The sequence below is a fragment of the Salvelinus namaycush genome, unplaced genomic scaffold, assembly GCF_016432855.1.
Source record: "Salvelinus namaycush isolate Seneca unplaced genomic scaffold, SaNama_1.0 Scaffold490, whole genome shotgun sequence".
NCBI lineage: Eukaryota > Metazoa > Chordata > Actinopteri > Salmoniformes > Salmonidae > Salvelinus > Salvelinus namaycush.
In genome coordinates, this window is record NW_024061187.1 from 122,630 (window position 1) to 142,232 (window position 19,603).

Sequence of the window (19,603 nt, forward strand, 5' to 3'; positions counted from 1 at the left end):
TTTACTCCAAGTGCCTGTGCAAAGGTGAAGGTGAAAGTTGTGTCTCAGTATAGGCCTGAGGTGTAGATTGTTCTGTAAAAACGTGTAGATATGCACATATAGAGACTATTAGAGTGGTTATGGATTTAAATCAACTATTTTGAATGTGAAGTGGAGGACGTGAAGACCAGTAAAGATAAGAGGAGATGTCAGTATATTTCACCTTCCAAACTAGACACAACAGTCCTGTTTTAAAACAATGAGGACTGGAGAAAGAGGAAGTGATGTTTATATCTGTGTGATTGAGCAAAAGAGAGAATTTGATGAATGGTAATGATGTAAATATGAATGTTTTCTCTTTTTATTGCAGTTAAAATGGCAGAGTCCAGAGTTCATAGTAAGTCACCATGCTATAATTAATGATGAACTTTTCTTTCATGTATCTGGGAGACCAGAACTAAATCAACCATTGAAAATGAAATGTGTTTGTGGTTTTATTTGTCTTTATGTGTAAATGTGTGTCTGGATGAAATGTGTTTGTAACATGAGGAGTTGTAGCTGAGTTTGTGTCTGTGAGAAACAGCTCTACTGCTCCACAGTGACCTCTCCCTCCAAACATCTCTTTATTATAGAACACATTTAATCCAGTCGGACACAATATGGAAGAAAATCAACGTTTTGTACTTTCCTGGCTCTAGAGAAGTTAAAGTTGTACATATCAACAAATAAGTTGGGTTCCTGAGTGGTGCAGCGGTCTAAGGTACTGCATCTCAGTGCGAGCGGCGTCTCTACAGAATCTGGTTCAATTCCAGGCTGTATCACAACCGGCCATGATTGGGAGTCCATAAAGCGGCACACAATTGGTCCAGCGTCGTCCGGGGTTGGCTGTCATTGTAAATAAGAATTTGTTCTGAACTGACTTGCCTCGTTAAATAAATAAAATATGTATCCAGAGCAATTAGCATTAAGTGCCTTGCTCAAGGGCATATCAACAAATGTTTTCCTAGTTTCCTCAGGGATTCAAACCAGCGACGTTTCGGTTACTGGCACAATGCTCTTAAGTGCTAGGCTTCCTGCCAAACATGTCTGACTAATGGGAAAATACATAGCCTCTAATTTATTCTATATATTTAGTCATAACAGATCCTTTTCTTTCTTCAGTAGATTTAAGTTGAGTTCGGTTCAGGATTTACTTGTTCTGATGTTACAGATGATTTAACCATTATCCATTACCTTTACTGATGTTTAAATCAGAGATTTTTACTGTAAAACATCATATGTAGTTATTTCAGGGGGAATTGGCCGTGTATAGACCCATAAAGTGAATTAGTATAATAATTGAAGTGATATTTAATGTTATTAGGTTTGTTTAGTGTCTCTTGCACAATGGTATACCTGGTTAGTATGAATGTTGAGGCTTGGACACTGGGGTAGACCTGGTTAGTATGAATGTTGAGGCTTGGACACTGGGGTAGACCTGTTTTATATGAGTATGCCCATGGATTTCCCTGGTTTATAATGTGGTGTAGGGATACACAAGGTTCATACAGGTAATGGGGCTGGATGGACGTCTGTTGTCCATTCAAATCCTTTCTGGCAACAACATTTGTGGTAGAAACAAGAGATTGTGGCTGGGTCACATGTGTTATACCACTGTAATATTAGTTTATCTATGAAATGATTAGTGTATACAGGTCAGAGGTCACAGGACTAAAACATGCTGATAACAGGGTTGGGGTGTGCAGCGAATAGCTGGATATAGGTTACTGTTGGTGACTTGGGGAATACAGGCCTAAGGAAAGTGGGTAACAGGGCTGAGATAGGAAAGTAACAGGGATGAGGTGTATTGGCAAAGGAACTGGGGTCTTGAGTAACACACAGGTCATTTAGGGCCAGGATATGCCTGTATCTGTACTTGATTGTATAGATTTGAGGGTATTGGCATGTGGGTGTTAGGGTTAGGGCATGGGGGTAACAGGGCTGGGGTGTGTGGGTCATTGAGTTTAGGTGTCTGGGTAAGTGGGCTGAGGTATATAGATATTGAGGGTATTGACATGTGGGTGTTAGGGTTAGGGCATGGGGGTAACAGGGCTGGGGTGTGTGGGTCATTGAGTTTAGGTGTGTGGGTAAGTGGACTGAGGTATATAGATATTGAGGGTATTGGCATGTGGGTGTTAGGGTTAGGGCATGGGGGTAACAGGGCTGGGGTGTGTGGGTCATTGAGTTTAGGTGTGTGGGTAAGTGGACTGGGGTATATAGATATTGAGGGTGAGGAATAGGGGTAAATATCTGTTCATGTTATTATAGACAGAGCACTCTGTCACAGTTGTGACCAAGAATAAAACATACTTTTAAATAAATCAAAAATCAAAATGGATGACATGTTAGGCTTACTAGTGGCATAAGATTAGCATAGTGGCATGTCTGGGAAAGATGTGGGAACAAATGGGATAATATCATTCTAGATTGTAGCATCACATTCTTCTATGACATATATACTTTCCTTCAAATGAATCTGTCTGTCTGGGATTGTGGGGGTTGTATTTTAGAATTGACATGGTCCTGGTTGTTGTATGTCTATTGTAGTTTTTCATTCAGCTGTGTTTATAAATGTACTGAGAGGATTTGTGTTCCTGACACAGATGATGTCATTAAACATGAAATGTTCTCTCTTTCTGAACAGATCAGTTTAAACTTACCACTAAAAACTATGTGGAGGCTGATGTTGGTGAAGAGGTCACCCTCCCCTGTCACCTCTCACCTGATACCAGTGCTGTTGCCATGACGATCAGGTGGTTTAAAGAGACAGAGTGTATTTACCTGTATAAGAATGGCCAGGTGACAGAGAGGAGTGGCTATGAGGGCAGAGTGAGTCTGATCACCCAGGAGCTGGAGAGAGGCAACGTGTCTCTGAGGCTGAGAGACATCAGGAGGTCAGATAGAGGAGTCTACATATGTCAGGTCATCCATGGAGAACAGAAGGAGGAGGCTGCAGTGGGTTTATGGGAGAGAGAAGGTAAGTGTTCTAGAACTCCAGTAATGTTTCTAAACACCTAAACAACAACAATAACAACCAGTCTCTTTCCCTGTACAGAACACGTGTACTTTCTCATGTATGTAGGAGTTCATAGTAGGAGTTACAGATGAATAGACTAGATTCATTCTGAATATCAACTAGTTACAATGCATATTACCATCACTCTGAGCTTTGAGCTGGTCCTAAAGCATTAGAACCATTCCAACATTACTGTCACGTCCCTTGATTGTCATTAGTAATGAATGTGATGAACTCTCATACCCCTCTGATGTATATCACATCACTATGGTATTTGAGAGGATAATGTGACAGATGGTGATTTGAAGGTAATGATAATAACTAATACATTCTGTTTTACATGATCATTATTCATGACTCTCCATCTTGGATAATGGACGATCAGATGAGAGTGAGTAATTACTTATTTGTCTGTTTTGTTTATTGACAACCAATAACACAAGACAAAGAACAGACCAGAGTGTTAATCTGATACTATAAAAACTACAGGCCTTGTGAACAGCAGTGTCTTCTTCAAGGCTACGAATTAAATCAGTTTCTTTACATTTATCAAAACTCTCCCCAAATGTTCTCAAGGTAGGATGGATTAAGATGTCAGATGTTCTTCAAATTATCCAGAATTTTCATATCATAGATCTCCCACAATATATCTGCTATGGAGGTCATCATTTCACATAGCCTTCCCACAATATTTCTGCCAAAAAGCTCAACATATCACACTCCAAAATGAACATGGAATCAGCTTGAATTGTCACGTCCTGACCTTAGAGAGACTTGTTATTTCTCTATTTGGTTAGGTCAGGGTATGATTTGGGTGGGCATTGTAGTTTTTCTATTTCTTTGTTGGCCGGGTATGGTTCTTGTTTTTGGTTAGTTGCTGTGTTAGCGCTACAAAACTTTACGTGTCGTTTATTCTTTCTTGTTTTTGGTGTTGATTTAATAAATTGATGATGTACGCCTACCACGCTGCACCTTGGTCCAATCCATCTTTCAACAAACGTGACATGAATTCAGTTTGATGTCCTAGTATGAATCATTCTGTGATGTTTAGACTGTTCCAATAGTAGCACTGCTTACATCCCTTTCCCTAGATGTACATTAGTAATGAATGTGATGAACAGTCATGTCAATATGATGTATGGTATTTGATTGAATAATGTAATGTGACTGAAATTTGATTGAATGTAACTGTAATAACTCATACATTTTGTTATCCATTATCAATATTCATTCCTGTCCATCTTGGATAATGGATGATCAGGAGCAATACCATAAACCTCCCACAATATATCTGCCATATAGCTCAACATTTCACACAACATAATTAAAATAGAATCAGCTTGAATTTATCTTGATGTCTTATTATGAAGCATTCAGTCATTCTCAGACTGCTCACATAGTAGTGCTGCTTACATCCCTTTCTCTAGATGTACATTAGTAATGAATGTGATGAACAGTCATTCCAATATGATGTATGGTATTTCATTAAATTATGTAATGAGACAGAAATTCAATGAACAATAATAACTAATGCATTCTGTTTTACATGATCATTATTCATGACTCTCCATCGTGGATAATGGATGATCAGCACGGGGTGAGTAATTACTTATTTGTTTTGTTTATTGACAACCAATAACACAAGACAAAGAACAGCCCAGCGTGTTAATCTGATACTATAAAAACTACAGGCCTTGTGAACAGCAGTGTGTCTTCTTCAAGGCTACGAATTAAATCCGTTTCTTTACATTTATCAAAACTCTCCCCAAATTTTCTCAAGGCAGGTTGGTTTATGATGTATAGATGTTCTTCAAATTATCCAGAATTTTCATATCATAGATCTCCCACAATATTTCTGCCATAGAGCTCAACATATCACACTCCAAAATGAACATGGAATCATTTTGAATTCAGTTTGATGTCCTAGTGTGAAGCATTCTGTGATGTTTAGACTGTTCCAATAGTAGCACTGCTTACATCCCTTTCCCTAGATGTACATTAGTAATGAATGTGATGAACAGTCATATCAATATGATGTATGGTATTTCATTAAATTATGTCATGAGACAGAAATTCAATTAACAATAATAACTAGTGCATTCTGTTTTACATGATCATTATTCATGACTCTCCATCTTGGATAATGGATGATCAGACGACGGTGAGTAATTACTTATTTGTCTGTTTTGTTTATTGACAACCAATAACACAAGACAAAGAACAGACCAGAGTGTTAATCTGATACTATAAAAACTACAGGCCTTGTGAACAGCAGTGTGTCTTACATTTACATTTACATTTAAGTCATTTAGCAGACGCTCTTATCCTCTTCAAGGCTACGAATTAAATCAGTTTCTTTACATTTATCAAAACTCTCCCCAAATGTTCTCAAGGTAGGTTGGATTATGATGTATAGATGTTCTTCAAATTATCCAGAATTTTCATATCATAGATCTCCCACAATATATCTGCTATGGAGGTCACCATTTCACATAACCTTCCCACAATATTTCTGCCAAAAAGCTCAACATATCACACTCCAAAATGAACATGGAATCATCTTGAATTGTCACTTCCTGACCTTAGAGTGCCTTTTTATGTCTCTATTTGGTTAGGTCAGGGTATGATTTGGGTGGGCATTCTAGTTTTTCTATTTCTTTGTTGGCTGGGTATGGTTCTTCTTTTTGGTTAGTTGCTGTGTTAGCGCTACAAAACTTTACGTGTCGTTTATTCTTTCTTGTTTTTGGTGTTCATTTAATAAATTGATGATGTACGCCTACCACGCTGTACCTTGGTCCAATCCATCTTTCAACAAACGTGACATGAATTCAGTTTGATGTCCTAGTATGAATCATTCTGTGATGTTTAGACTGTTCCAATAGTAGCACTGCTTACGTCCCTTTCCCTAGATGTACATTAGTAATGAATGTGATGAACAGTCATTCCAATATGATGTATGGTATTTCATTAAATTTTGTAATGAGACAGAATTTCAATGAACAATAATAACTAATGCATTCTGTTTTACATGATCATTATTCATGACTCTCCATCTTGGATAATGGATGATCAGGATCAGGTGAGTAATTACTTATTTGTCTGTTTTGTTTATTGACAACCAATAACACAAGACAAAGAACAGACCAGAGTGTTAATCTGATACTATAAAAACTACAGGCCTTGTGAACAGCAGTGTGTCTTCTTCAAGGCTGCAAATTAAATCAGTTTCTTTACATTTATCAATACTCTCCCCAAATGTTCTCAAGGTAGGTTGGATTAAGATGTATAGATGTTCTTCAAATTATCCAGAATTTTCATATCATAGATCTCCCACAATATATCTGCTATGGAGGTCACCATTTCACATAACCTTCCCACAATATTTCTGCCAAAAAGCTCAACATATCACACTCCAAAATGAACATGGAATCATCTTGAATTGTCACTTCCTGACCTTAGAGAGCCTTTTTATGTCTCTATTTGGTTAGGTCAGGGTATGATTTGGGTGGGCATTCTAGTTTTTCTATTTCTTTGTTGGCCGGGTATGGTTCTTCTTTTTGGTTAGTTGCTGTGTTAGCGCTACAAAACTTTACGTGTCGTTTATTCTTTCTTGTTTTTGGTGTTCATTTAATAAATTGATGATGTACGCCTACCACGCTGTACCTTGGTCCAATCCATCTTTCAACAAACGTGACATGAATTCAGTTTGATGTCCTAGTATGAATCATTCTGTGATGTTTAGACTGTTCCAATAGTAGCACTGCTTACATCCCTTTCCCTAGATGTACATTAGTAATGAATGTGATGAACAGTCATTCCAATATGATGTATGGTATTTGATTGAATAATGTAATGTGGCTGAATTTGGATTGAATGTAACTGTAATAACTCATACATTTTGTTATCCATTATCAATATTCATTCCTCTCCATCTTGGATAATGGATGATCAGGAGCATTACCATAAACCTCCCACAATATATCTGCCATATAGCTCAATATTTCACACACCAAAATTAAAATAGAATCAGCTTGAATTTAGCTTGATGTCTTATTATGAAGCATTCAGTCATTCTCAGACTGCTCACATAGTAGTGCTGCTTACACCCCTTTCCCTAGATGTACATTAGTAATGAATGTGATGAACAGTCATTCCAATATGATGTATGGTATTTCATTAAATTATGTAATGAGACAAATTCAATGAACAATAATAACTAATGTATTCTGTTTTACATGATCATTATTCATGACTCTCCATCTTGGATAATGGATGATCAGACGACGGTGAGTAATTACTTATTTGTCTGTTTTGTTTATTGACAACCAATAACACAAGACAAAGAACAGACCAGAGTGTTAATCTGATACTATAAAAACTACAGGCCTTGTGAACAGCAGTGTGTCTTCTTCAAGGCTACGAATTAAATCAGTTTCTTTACATTTATCAAAACTCTCCCCAAATGTTCTCAAGGTAGGTTGGATTATGATGTATAGATGTTCTTCAAATTATCCAGAAATTCATATCATAGATCTCCCACAATATATCTGCTATGGAGGTCACCATTTCACATAGCCTTCCCACAATATTTCTGCCAAAAAGCTCAACATATCACACTCCAAAATGAACATGGAATCAGCTTGAATTGTCACGTCCTGACCTTAGAGAGCCTTTTTATGTCTCTATTTGGTTAGGTCAGGGTATGATTTGGGTGGGCATTCTAGTTTTTCTATTTCTTTGTTGGCCTGGTATGGTTCTTGTTTTTGGTTAGTTGCTGTGTTAACGCTACAAAACTTTACATGTCGTTTATTCTTTCTTGTTTTTGGTGTTCATTTAAAAAATTGATGATGTACGCCTACCACGCTGTACCTTGGTCCAATCCATCTTTCAACAAACGTGACATGAATTCAGTTTGATGTCCTAGTATGAATCATTCTGTGATGTTTAGACTGTTCCAATAGTAGCACTGCTTACATCCCTTTCCCTAGATGTACATTAGTAATGAATGTGATGAACAGTCATTCCAATATGATGTATGGTAATTCATTAAATTATGTAATGAGACAAATTCAATGAACAATAATAACTAATGTATTCTGTTTTACATGATCATTATTCATGACTCTCCATCTTGGATAATGGATGATCAGACGACGGTGAGTAATTACTTATTTGTCTGTTTTGTTTATTGACAACCAATAACACAAGACAAAGAACAGACCAGAGTGTTAATCTGATACTATAAAAACTACAGGCCTTGTGAACAGCAGTGTGTCTTCTTCAAGGCTACGAATTAAATCAGTTTCTTTACATTTATCAATACTCTCCCCAAATGTTCTCAAGGTAGGTTGGATTATGATGTATAGATGTTCTTCAAATTATCCAGAATTTTCATATCTTAGCCTTCCCACAATATTTCTTCCAAAGAGCTCAACATATCACACTCCAAAATGAACATGGAATCAGCTTGAATTGTCACGCCCTGACCTTAGAGAGCCTTTTTATTTCTCTATTTGGTTCGGTCAGGGTATGATTTGGGTGGGCATTCTAGTTTTCTATTTCTTTGTTGGCCGGGTATGGTTCTTGTTTTTGGTTAGTTGCTGTGTTAGCGCTACAAAACTTTACGTGTCGTTTATTCTTTCTTGTTTTTGGTGTTGATTTAATAAATTGATGATGTACGCCTACCACGCTGCACCTTGGTCCAATCCATCTTTCAACGAACGTGACATGAATTCAGTTTGATGTCCTAGTATGAAGCATTCTGTGATGTTTAGACTGTTCCAGTAGTAGCACTGCTTACATCCCTTTCCCTAGATGTACATTAGTAATGAATGTGATGAACAGTCATATCAATATGATGTATGGTATTTGATTGAATAATGTAATGTGACTGAAATTGGATTGAATGTAACTGTAATAACTCATTCATTTTGTTATACATTATCAATAAACATTCCTCTCCATCTTGGATAATGGGTGATCAGGAGCATTACCATAAACCTCCCACAATATATCTGCCATAGAGGTCAACATTTCACACACCAAAATTAAAATAGAATCAGCTTGAATTTAGCATGATGTCTTATTATGAAGCATTCAGTCATTCTCAGACTGCTCACATAGTAGTGCTGCTTACATCCCTTTCCCCAGATGTACATTAGTAATGAATGTGGTGAACAGTCATTCCAATATGATGTATGGTATTTCATTAAATTATGTAATGAGACAGAAATTCAATGAACAATAATAACTAATGTATTCTCTTTTACATGATCATTATTCATGACTCTCCATCTTGGATAATGGATGATCAGAATGGGGTGAGTAATTACTTATTTGTCTGTTTTGTTTATTGACAACCAATAACACAAGACAAAGAACAGACCAGAGTGTTAATCTGATACGATAAAAACTACAGGCCTTGTGAACAGCAGTGTGTCTTCTTCAAGGCTACAAATTAAATCAGTTTCTTTACATTTATCAATACTCTCCCCAAATGTTCTCAAGGTAGGTTGGATTAAGATGTATAGATGTTCTTCAAATTATCCAGAATTTTCATATCATAGATCTCCCACAATATATCTGCCATAGAGGTCAATATTTCACATAGTCCTCCCACAATATATCTGCCATAGAGGTCAATATTTCACATAGTCCTCCCACAATATATCTGCCATAGAGGTCAATATTTCACATAGTCCTCCCACAATATATCTGCTATAGAGGTCACCATTTCACATAGTCCTCCCACAATATATCTGCCATAGAGGTCAATATTTCACATAGGCCTCCCACAATATATCTGCCATAGAGGTCAATATTTCACATAGTCCTCCCACAATATATCTGCCATAGAGGTCACCATTTCACATAGGCCTCCCACAATATATCTGCCATAGAGGTCAATATTTCACATAGTCCTCCCACAATATATCTGCCATAGAGGTCACCATTTCACATAGTCCTCCCACAATATATCTGCCATAGAGGTCAATATTTCACATAGTCCTCCCACAATATATCTGCCATAGAGGTCAATATTTCACATAGGCCTCCCACAATATATCTGCCATAGAGGTCAATATTTCACATAGTCCTACCACAATATATCTGCTATAGAGGTCACCATTTCACATAGCCTTCCCACAATATTTCTACCATAGAGCTCAACATATCACACTCCAAAATGAACATGGAATCAGCTTGAATTGTCACGCCCTGACCTTAGAGAGCCTTTTTATTTCTCTATTTGGTTCGGTCAGGGTATGATTTGGGTGGGCATTCTAGTTTTTCTATTTCTTTGTTGGCCGCGTATGGTTCTTGTTTTTGGTTAGTTGCTGTGTTAACGCTACAAAACTTTACGTGTCGTTTATTCTTTCTTGTTTTTGGTGTTGATTTAATAAATTGATGATGTACGCCTACCACGCTGCACCTTGGTCCAATCCATCTTTCAACAAACGTGACATGAATTCAGTTTGATGTCCTAGTATGAAGCATTCTGTGATGTTTAGACTGTTCCAGTAGTAGCACTGCTTACATCCCTTTCCCTAGATGTACATTAGTAATGAATGTGATGAACAGTCATATCAATATGATGTATGGTATTTGATTGAATAATGTAATGTGACTGAAATTGGATTGAATGTAACAGTAATAACTCATACATTTTGTTATACATTATCAATATTAATTCTTCTCCATCTTGGATAATGGATGATCAGGAGCAATACCATAAACCTCCCACAATATATCTGCCATATAGCTCAACATTTCACATAGTCCTCCCACAATATATCTGCCATAGAGGTCAACATTTCACACACCAAAATTAAAATAGAATCAGCTTGAATTTAGCTTGATGTCTTATTATGAAGCATTCAGTCATTCTCAGACTGCTCACATAGTAGTGCTGCTTACATCCCTTTCCCTAGATGTACATTAGTAATGAATGTGAGGAACAGTCATTCCAATATGATGTATGGTATTTCATTAAATTATGTAATGAGACAGAAATTCAATGAACAATAATAACTAATGTATTCTGTTTTACATGATCATTATTCATGACTCTCCATCTTGGATAATGGATGATCAGAATGGGGTGAGTAATAACTTATTTGTCTGTTTTGTTTATTGACAACCAATAACACAAGACAAAGAACAGACCAGAGTGTTAATCTGATACTATAAAAACTACAGGCCTTGTGAACAGCAGTGTGTCTTCTTCAAGGCTACAAATTAAATCAGTTTCTTTACATTTATCAATACTCTCCCCAAATGTTCTCAAGGTAGGTTGGATTAAGATGTATAGATGTTCTTCAAATTATCCAGAATTGTCATATCATAGATCTCCCACAAAATATCTCCCATAGAGGTCAACCTTTCACATAGCCTTCCCACAATATATCTGCCATAGAGCTCAACATATCACACTCCAAAATGAACATGGAATCATCTTGAATTGTCACGCCCTGACCTTAGAGAGCCTTTTTATTTCTCTATTTGGTTAGGTCAGGGTATGATTTGGGTGGGCATTCTAGTTTTTCTATTTCTTTGTTGGCCGGGTATGGTTCTTGTTTTTGGTTAGTTGCTGTGTTAGCGCTACAAAACTTTACGTGTCGTTTATTCTTTCTTGTTTTTGGTGTTGATTTAATAAATTGATGATGTACGCCTACCACGCTGCACCTTGGTCCAATCCATCTTTCAACGAACGTGACATGAATTCAGTTTGATGTCCTAGTATGAATCATTCTGTGATGTTTAGACTGTTCCAATAGTAGCACTGCTTACATCCCTTTCCCTAGATGTACATTAGTAATGAATGTGATGAACAGTCATTCCAATATGATGTATGGTATTTGATTAAATTATGTAATGAGACAGAAATTCAATGAACAATAATAACTAATGCATTCTGTTTTACATGATCATTATTCATGACTCTCCATCTTGGATAATGGATGATCAGCATTAGGTGAGTAATTACTTATTTGTCTGTTTTGTTTATTGACAACCAATAACACAAGACAAAGAACAGACCAGAGTGTTAATCTGATACTATAAAAACTACAGGCCTTGTGAACAGCAGTGTGTCTTCTTCAAGGCTACAAATTAAATCAGTTTCTTTACATTTATCAATACTCTCCCCAAATGTTCTCAAGGTAGGTTGGATTATGATGTCAGATGTTCTTCAGATTCTACTGAATGTATATTCCATAGAACCCTGCCTCCTGACACAATATCCTGTATCTGCCATAGAGCCCAAAGCTGGTTATCACTAACAATGAACATAATCATTTGATCAGAGATAGGACAATAACTAAACAACATTATTTATGAAGTTAACCAGATCTCATTGGTGCCCACAGTCCCTACATGCGGGAGGCTTGAGTGACAGGAGAAATGTGATTGGTCCTGTTTGTTCTGTATATAGTGATGTAGTCTACCACACAGAACTCACCTCTCTGTTTTACACAATAGGATCAGGTCTGTACTATTTACAACATGAGACTCGGGAGGGTAAGGTGAAGAGGGAGGCATCAGCTGGTGAGCTTGGTAAGTATGAGAGAGTCTGGAGGAGAGAGGATTGAATCAGAGAACATGAGTGATGTCATTCAGTTTTTCAGACTAATTCATTTGTAATGTATCAAATAGTCAATAGACCAGTTGATGATTGGTTCAGCTCAGATAACTGTTGACGAGGAAATAATTACTAATAATTGTACCACCTCCATCAAATGATAATGTCTTTATAGGCATACTATTGAATGAATTAATACATTACTTATTCAAACAACCTATTAAATATGTTAATTGCTCTCTCAGAGTTGAAGATGGAAAAAGAATTAAAAGAGATATTAAGACAGAAGATGATGAAACAACTAGATGATATGACCCAGGAAGTGAGAGAGAAAGAGAGACTCCTGGAGGAGAAGAACCAGATAATGGGACAGAGGGAGAAACTATTAGAAGAGAAAGAAAACCAACTGGAAGAGAAAGACAAGCAACTAAAGGATAGAGACATTCAACTAGAGGCACTGAGAAAGAACCTGCAGGACAAGAACAGCCAAGTAGAGAACTTCAGAGTCCTACTGCAGGAAAAAGACCTTCAACTAGAGGACAGCAACCACAGACTGGGAGAGAAGGACAGACTACTGGAAGTGAGAGAGAAACTACTGGAGGGAAAAGAAAATGAACTAAAAGAGAGGAGGCAGGAAGTAGAAGAGAAAGATAACCTACTAGAGGAGAGAGAGAAGCAGTTAAAGGAAAGAGACAAACAGCTGGAGGATGTCAACAATGAAAATGCTGAACTGGGTAAGATTATTCACACCATTAATACATTTAGTCTTCTGTACTTTCCTCAATTCTCAGGTTATTGTCGACTCTCCACTGAGTTGTGAATATTGTTTTACATCACTTCATACTTTCCCTCTGCATCATATTTCTGTCTAAAGTCTTTAACACAGAATTCAGATCCTAGTCCTCCTTTGTTATTTCAGCTCAACAGATATGTGATGTGAAGACTGAGGTAGAGAGACTGAGAAGAGAGATCTCAGGCCAGATGACTGGTGAGTGAGATATGTGATACTTAACATTTCAATAGAAACCCAGAACTCCCCTTCAGTAGGTCTATGTGCCTTCATGTGTCACTGAGGTAAATGTTCCCATTCTAAATGGTTGTTCTATTATTTTAGAACCTGGAGAGACGTCAGATACAGGTTCCATACTCCCAGTCAGGAGGAGACACAGCATGGAGGATCCTCCAGACAGTGAGTTATCACTATTGTCCTGTTGTCTCCTACTGTTTCTAGTCTATAGTGGACCATCCTTCACTTAGTGAGTTATCAGAATTGTCCTGTTGTCTCCTACTGTTTCTAGTCTATAGTGGACCATCCTTCACTTAGTGAGTTATCAGTATTGTCCTGTTGTCTCCTACTGTTTCTAGTCTATAGTGGACCATCCTTCACTTAGTGAGTTATCAATATTGTCCTGTTGTCTCCTACTGTTTCTAGTCTATAGTGGACCATCCTTCACTTAGTGAGTTATCAGTATTGTCCTGTTGTCTCCTACTGTTTCTAGTCTATAGTGGACCATCCCTCACTTCGTGAGTTATCAATATTGTCCTGTTGTCTCCTACTGTTTCTAGTCTATAGTGGACCATCCTTCACTTAGTGAGTTATCAGAATTGTCCTGTTGTCTCCTACTGTTTCTAGTCTATAGTGGACCATCCTTCACTTAGTGAGTTATCAGTATTGTCCTGTTGTCTCCTACTGTTTCTAGTCTATAGTGGACCATCCTTCACTTAGTGAGTTATCAATATTGTCCTGTTGTCTCCTACTGTTTCTAGTCTATAGTGGACCATCCTTCACTTAGTGAGTTATCACTATTGTCCTGTTGTCTCCTACTGTTTCTAGTCTATAGTGGACCATCCTTCACTTAGTGAGTTATCAATATTGTCCTGTTGTCTCCTACTGTTTCTAGTCTATAGTGGACCATCCTTCACTTAGTGAGTTATCAATATTGTCCTGTTGTCTCCTACTGTTTCTAGTCTATAGTGGATCATCCTTCACTTAGTGAGTTATCACTATTGTCCTGTTGTCTCCTACTGTTTCTAGTCTATAGTGGACCATCCTTCACTTAGTGAGTTATCACTATTGTCCTGTTGTCTCCTACTGTTTCTAGTCTATAGTGGATCATCCTTCACTTAGTGAGTTATCACTATTGTCCTGTTGTCTCCTACTGTTTCTAGTCTATAGTGGACCATCCTTCACTTAGTGAGTTATCACTATTGTCCTGTTGTCTCCTACTGTTTCTAGTCTATAGTGGACCATCCTTCACTTAGTGAGTTATCAATATTGTCCTGTTGTCTCCTACTGTTTCTAGTCTATAGTGGACCATTCTTCACTTAGTGAGTTATCAATATTGTCCTGTTGTCTCCTACTGTTTCTAGTCTATAGTGGATCATCCTTCACTTAGTGAGTTATCACTATTGTCCTGTTGTCTCCTACTGTTTCTAGTCTATAGTGGACCATCCTTCACTTAGTGAGTTATCACTATTGTCCTGTTGTCTCCTACTGTTTCTAGTCTATAGTGGACCAACCTTCACTAAGTGAGTTATCACTATTGTCCTGTTGTCTCCTACTGTTTCTTGTCTATAGTGGACCATCCTTCACTTAGTGAGTTATCACTATTGTCCTGTTGTCTCCTACTGTTTCTAGTCTATAGTGGACCATCCTTCACTTTGTGAGTTATCAATATTGTCCTGTTGTCTCCTACTGTTTCTAGTCTATAGTGGACCATCCTTCACTTTGTGAGTTATCAATATTGTCCTGTTGTCTCCTACTGTTTCTAGTCTATAGTGGACCATCCTTCACTTAGTGAGTTATCACTATTGTCCTGTTGTCTCCTACTGTTTCTAGTCTATAGTGGACCATCCTTCACTAAGTGAGTTATCACTATTGTCCTGTTGTCTCCTACTGTTTCTTGTCTATAGTGGACCATCCTTCACTTAGTGAGTTATCACTATTGTCCTGTTGTCTCCTACTGTTTCTAGTCTATAGTGGACCATCCTTCACTTTGTGAGTTATCAATATTGTCCTGTTGTCTCCTACTGTTTCTAGTCTATAGTGGACCATCCTTCACTTAGTGAGTTATACATGTTGTCCTGTTGTCTCCTACTGTTTCTAGTCTATAGTGGACCATCCTTCACTTTGTGAGTTATCAATATTGTCCTGTTGTCTCCTACTGTTTCTAGTCTATAGTGGACCATCCTTCACTTTGTGAGTTATCAATATTGTCCTGTTGTCTCCTACTGTTTCTAGTCTATAGTGGACCATCCTTCACTTTGTGAGTTATCAATATTGTCCTGTTGTCTCCTACTGTTTCTAGTCTATAGTGGACCATCCTTCACTTTGTGAGTTATCAATATTGTCCTGTTGTCTCCTACTGTTTCTAGTCTATAGTGGACCATCCTTCACTTAGTGAGTTATCAATATTGTCCTGTTGTCTCCTACTGTTTCTAGTCTATAGTGGACCATCCTTCACTTAGTGAGTTATCAATATTGTCCTGTTGTCTCCTACTGTGTCTAGTCTATAGTGGACCATCCTTCACTTTGTGAGTTATCAATATTGTCCTGTTGTCTCCTACTGTTTCTAGTCTATAGTGGACCATCCTTCACTTAGTAAGTTATATATGTTGTCTCGAACTGTCATCAATCTTGATATTCTCTATTTTCTCCAATAATCTATATTTCACTCTGATGTGTAATGTATTTGTAGTTTGTTTATACTATGTTTTAAATGTGTCTCTGATGAGTCAGTATGTTGACCAGTTCTCTATGTTGTGTTACAGTGGGAGGAGAGACCTCAGATACAGACCCCACACTTCCACTGAGGAGGACAAACAGCATGGAGTTTATTCCTCCAGATAGTGAGTAATGGATGTAGATTATATTATATTTGACTCTGTTGTACATCCTCCAGATAGTGAGTTATGGATGTAGATTATATTATATTTGACTCTGTTGTACATCCTCCAGATAGTGAGTTATGGATGTAGATTATATTATATTTGACACTGTTGTCCATCCTCCACTTAGTGAGTTATGGATGTAGATTATATTATATTTGACTCTGTTGTACATCCTCCAGATAGTGAGTTATGGATGTAGATTATATTATATTTGACTCTGTTGTACATCCTCCAGATCGTGAGTTATGGATGTAGATTATATTATATTTGACTCTGTTGTACATCCTCCAGATAGTGAGTTATGGATGTAGATTATATTATATTTGACTCTGTTGTACATCCTCCAGATAGTGAGTTATGGATGTAGATTATATTATATTGGACTCTGTTGTACATCCTCCAGATAGTGAGTTATGGATGTAGATTATATTATATTTGACTCTGTTGTACATCCTCCAGATAGTGAGTTATGGATGTAGATTATATTATATTTGACTCTGTTGTACATCCTCCAGATAGTGAGTTATGGATGTAGATTATATTATATTTGACTCTGTTGTACATCCTCCAGAGAGTCAGTGTGTTGATCAGTGCTGTGTGTTGTGTTGCAGTGGGAGGAGAGAGCAGCAGTCCAGACTCCCCAGTGTCTCCCAGTGTGTCTGAGCTGAGACTGGTGCTGCTGGGGAGGACTGGGGCTGGGAGGAGTGCAGCAGGAAACACCATCCTGGGCAGAGAGGAGTTTGGGGCCCAGGCCAGCCCCTCTGCAGTGACCCAGAGGAGTAAGAGGAGAGAGGGGGACGTGTGTGGGAGACGGCTGGTGCTGGTGGACACTCCCGACTGGTTCTGTCCTGGACTCTCTCTGGAGGAGATGAGACAGGATGTGGGGCTCTGTGTCCGTATGTCTGCCCCGGGACCCCACGCCTTCCTCCTGGTCATACCAGTGGAGCCCTCTAAGGGGGAGGAGAGAGGGGTGCTGGAGAGAATAGAGGAGATGTTTGGGGAGGGTTGTTGGGAACACACTGTGATTCTTTTCACCCATGATGATGGCCTGAAAGAGCAGAGCATTGTGGAGTTTCTCCAAGCAGGAAGTCAGGACCTCCAGCAGCTTGTAGAGAAAAGTGGGAGCAGGTACCACGTCCTCAACATTAAGGACAGGGCCCATGTCTCTCAGGTATCAGAGCTGCTGGATCGGGTAGAGGAGATGGTGGCAGGAAACAGAGAGAGATTCTACAACAGTCAGACCTACCAGGAGGCAGAGACCCAGGTTAGAGAAATGGAGGGAAAGATCCAGAGAGAGAGAGGAGAGAGGAAACAGAGGGAGGAGAGAGACTTGAGAGAGAGGCTTGAGAAGGAGCTGCAGGACTCTCTGATAAAGATAGAGGGAGTGATCCAGGAACATGAGGGAGATATCAGAACACTCAGTGAAAGAACCAGTGAACTGGAGAGACAGGTGAAAGAAGAGAGGGATGAGGAGAAGAAAATAGAACTGGAGAGGGAGCTGAAGAGGGAGTCTGATAGGAGGGAGGAGATGGAGAGAAAGATGGAGAGATTTAGAGAGAAGACAGAGAATGAGAGGAGGGAGATGGAGGAGAGACACAGACAGGAGATAGAGGAGATGGAGAACTATGAAGGAGAGGCCAGAGTTGAAGCAGAGAGAAACCTGATGAAGATAGTCCTACCTGAGTTACAGAGGAACATCATGATCTCACAGACAAAGATGCAGAGGGAGTTCAGCAGACAGATGGAGGAGAAGGATAGACATATGAAGGAGAAGGATAGAGAAATGGAGGAGAAGGATGGAGAGGTGGAGAGACTGAGACAGAACTTGAAAGAGGTCAGGGAAGCTCACTCAGTGTTGCAGAAGAGAATGGAACGAGAGGGGAAAGGTCAGAGGGCACTGATAGGGTTGTTGGGCTGGGTCAGGAGAAACTCATCAAGTTGGCTTCTCCACAATCTGACATGATTCACCATCACCGTCTATGTGTAGAACCAGACCAGGTCTACTGTCCACTGTACCGTGGTGAGTGACCATGGATCATGGTGGTCATGGGGAAAACAGGTCAGAATAATGTCTGGTCCAGTCTACAGTGTCTAGAGAAGGAGGGGGGGAGGTCTGTAAAGATCTTGATGAGACGTAAAACAGAATTCCAAACCAACGTAGATTATTCACCTTTGCACTGCAGCCTTTTAGAATGGAGAGGGTTGTGGGGGGTCAGGAGGTCAGCAGGCGGAGTCAGAGACTGAGAACTCTAAAGATCTGAGTGAGACTTTTACTCAGTGTTTGAGGAGGTCTACTATTGAACAGAGAGAACCATGCTGTATCTGAGTGAGACTTTTACTCAGTGTTTGAGGAGGTCTACTATTGAACAGAGAGAACCATGCTGTATCTGAGTGAGACTTTTACTCAGTGTTTGAGGAGGTCTACTATTGAACAGAGAGAACCATGCTGTATCTGAGTGAGACTTTTACTCAGTGTTTGAGGAGGTCTACTATTGAACAGAGAGAACCATTCTGTATTTACCACACACTACTTCCTGTTCTTAATCAATCATATTGCACAATCGAATTGTATGTTTCATGTTGAAACTTTATGTAGCCTCCGCGATGGCCGGATCCGGGGTCTGGGAGGGGGGCTACGACCTACACCGGAGCCGCCACCGACACTCATCACCCCCCTACCCTCCCCATTTGGTTTCAGTTTTTTTGGGGGGGGGGGTTAGGGGGGTACTGTCACGCCATGACCATAGAGAGCCCTTGTTTCTCTATGGTGTAGTAGGTCAGGGCGCAACTAGGGGGTATTCTAGTTTAAAATGTCTATGTTGTGTTCTAGTTTATATTTTCTATGTTGGTGTTTTGTATGGTTCCCAATTAGAGGCAGCTGGTAATCGTTGTCTCTAATTGGGGATCATATTTAAGTAACTGTTTTTCCCACCTGTGTTTGTGGGATATTGTTTTGTGTTTGTGCACCACATAAGTCACGTTTCGTTGATCGTTTTCTGATTTATTGTTTTTTGCATAAGTTTCACTTTGAAATAAATATGTGGAACTCAACATCCGCTGCGCCTTGGTCCCGTCCTTACGACAACCGTGACAGTAGC

The 19,603-nt window shown here is 38.8% G+C and overlaps 2 protein-coding genes across 2 annotated transcripts in view; both read left to right on the forward strand.

The window, feature by feature from the left end:
* Positions 1-12,315, forward strand: LOC120041626 (butyrophilin subfamily 1 member A1-like). The gene is made up of 4 exons (XM_038986489.1): positions 1-175; positions 350-376; positions 2,663-2,995; positions 12,293-12,315. Exons 2-4 carry the CDS (start codon positions 355-357, stop codon positions 12,313-12,315), a joined length of 378 nt encoding a protein of 125 aa, XP_038842417.1. The 5' UTR covers positions 1-175; positions 350-354.
* Positions 12,124-19,603, forward strand: part of LOC120041628 — a 24,554-nt gene continuing 17,074 nt past the window's right edge. Inside the window, exons 1-7 of the mRNA XM_038986492.1 lie at positions 12,124-12,589; positions 12,860-13,348; positions 13,534-13,602; positions 13,729-13,803; positions 16,386-16,463; positions 17,117-17,769; positions 18,217-18,391. Coding sequence (XP_038842420.1) covers positions 12,370-12,589; positions 12,860-13,348; positions 13,534-13,602; positions 13,729-13,803; positions 16,386-16,463; positions 17,117-17,769; positions 18,217-18,391 — 1,759 coding nt within the window. The 5' untranslated portion in view covers positions 12,124-12,369. The remainder of the gene's footprint in view (positions 12,590-12,859; positions 13,349-13,533; positions 13,603-13,728; positions 13,804-16,385; positions 16,464-17,116; positions 17,770-18,216; positions 18,392-19,603) is intronic.

Coding starts and splice junctions, on each gene's coding strand:
- LOC120041626 (XM_038986489.1), top strand. CDS start 355: ATGGCAGAGTCCAGAGTTCATA. Junction 377..2,662: donor GGCAGAGTCCAGAGTTCATA/GTAAGTCACCAT, acceptor CTTTCTGAACAG/ATCAGTTTAAACTTACCACT. Junction 2,996..12,292: donor GGGTTTATGGGAGAGAGAAG/GTAAGTGTTCTA, acceptor TATCTGCCATAG/AGCCCAAAGCTGGTTATCAC.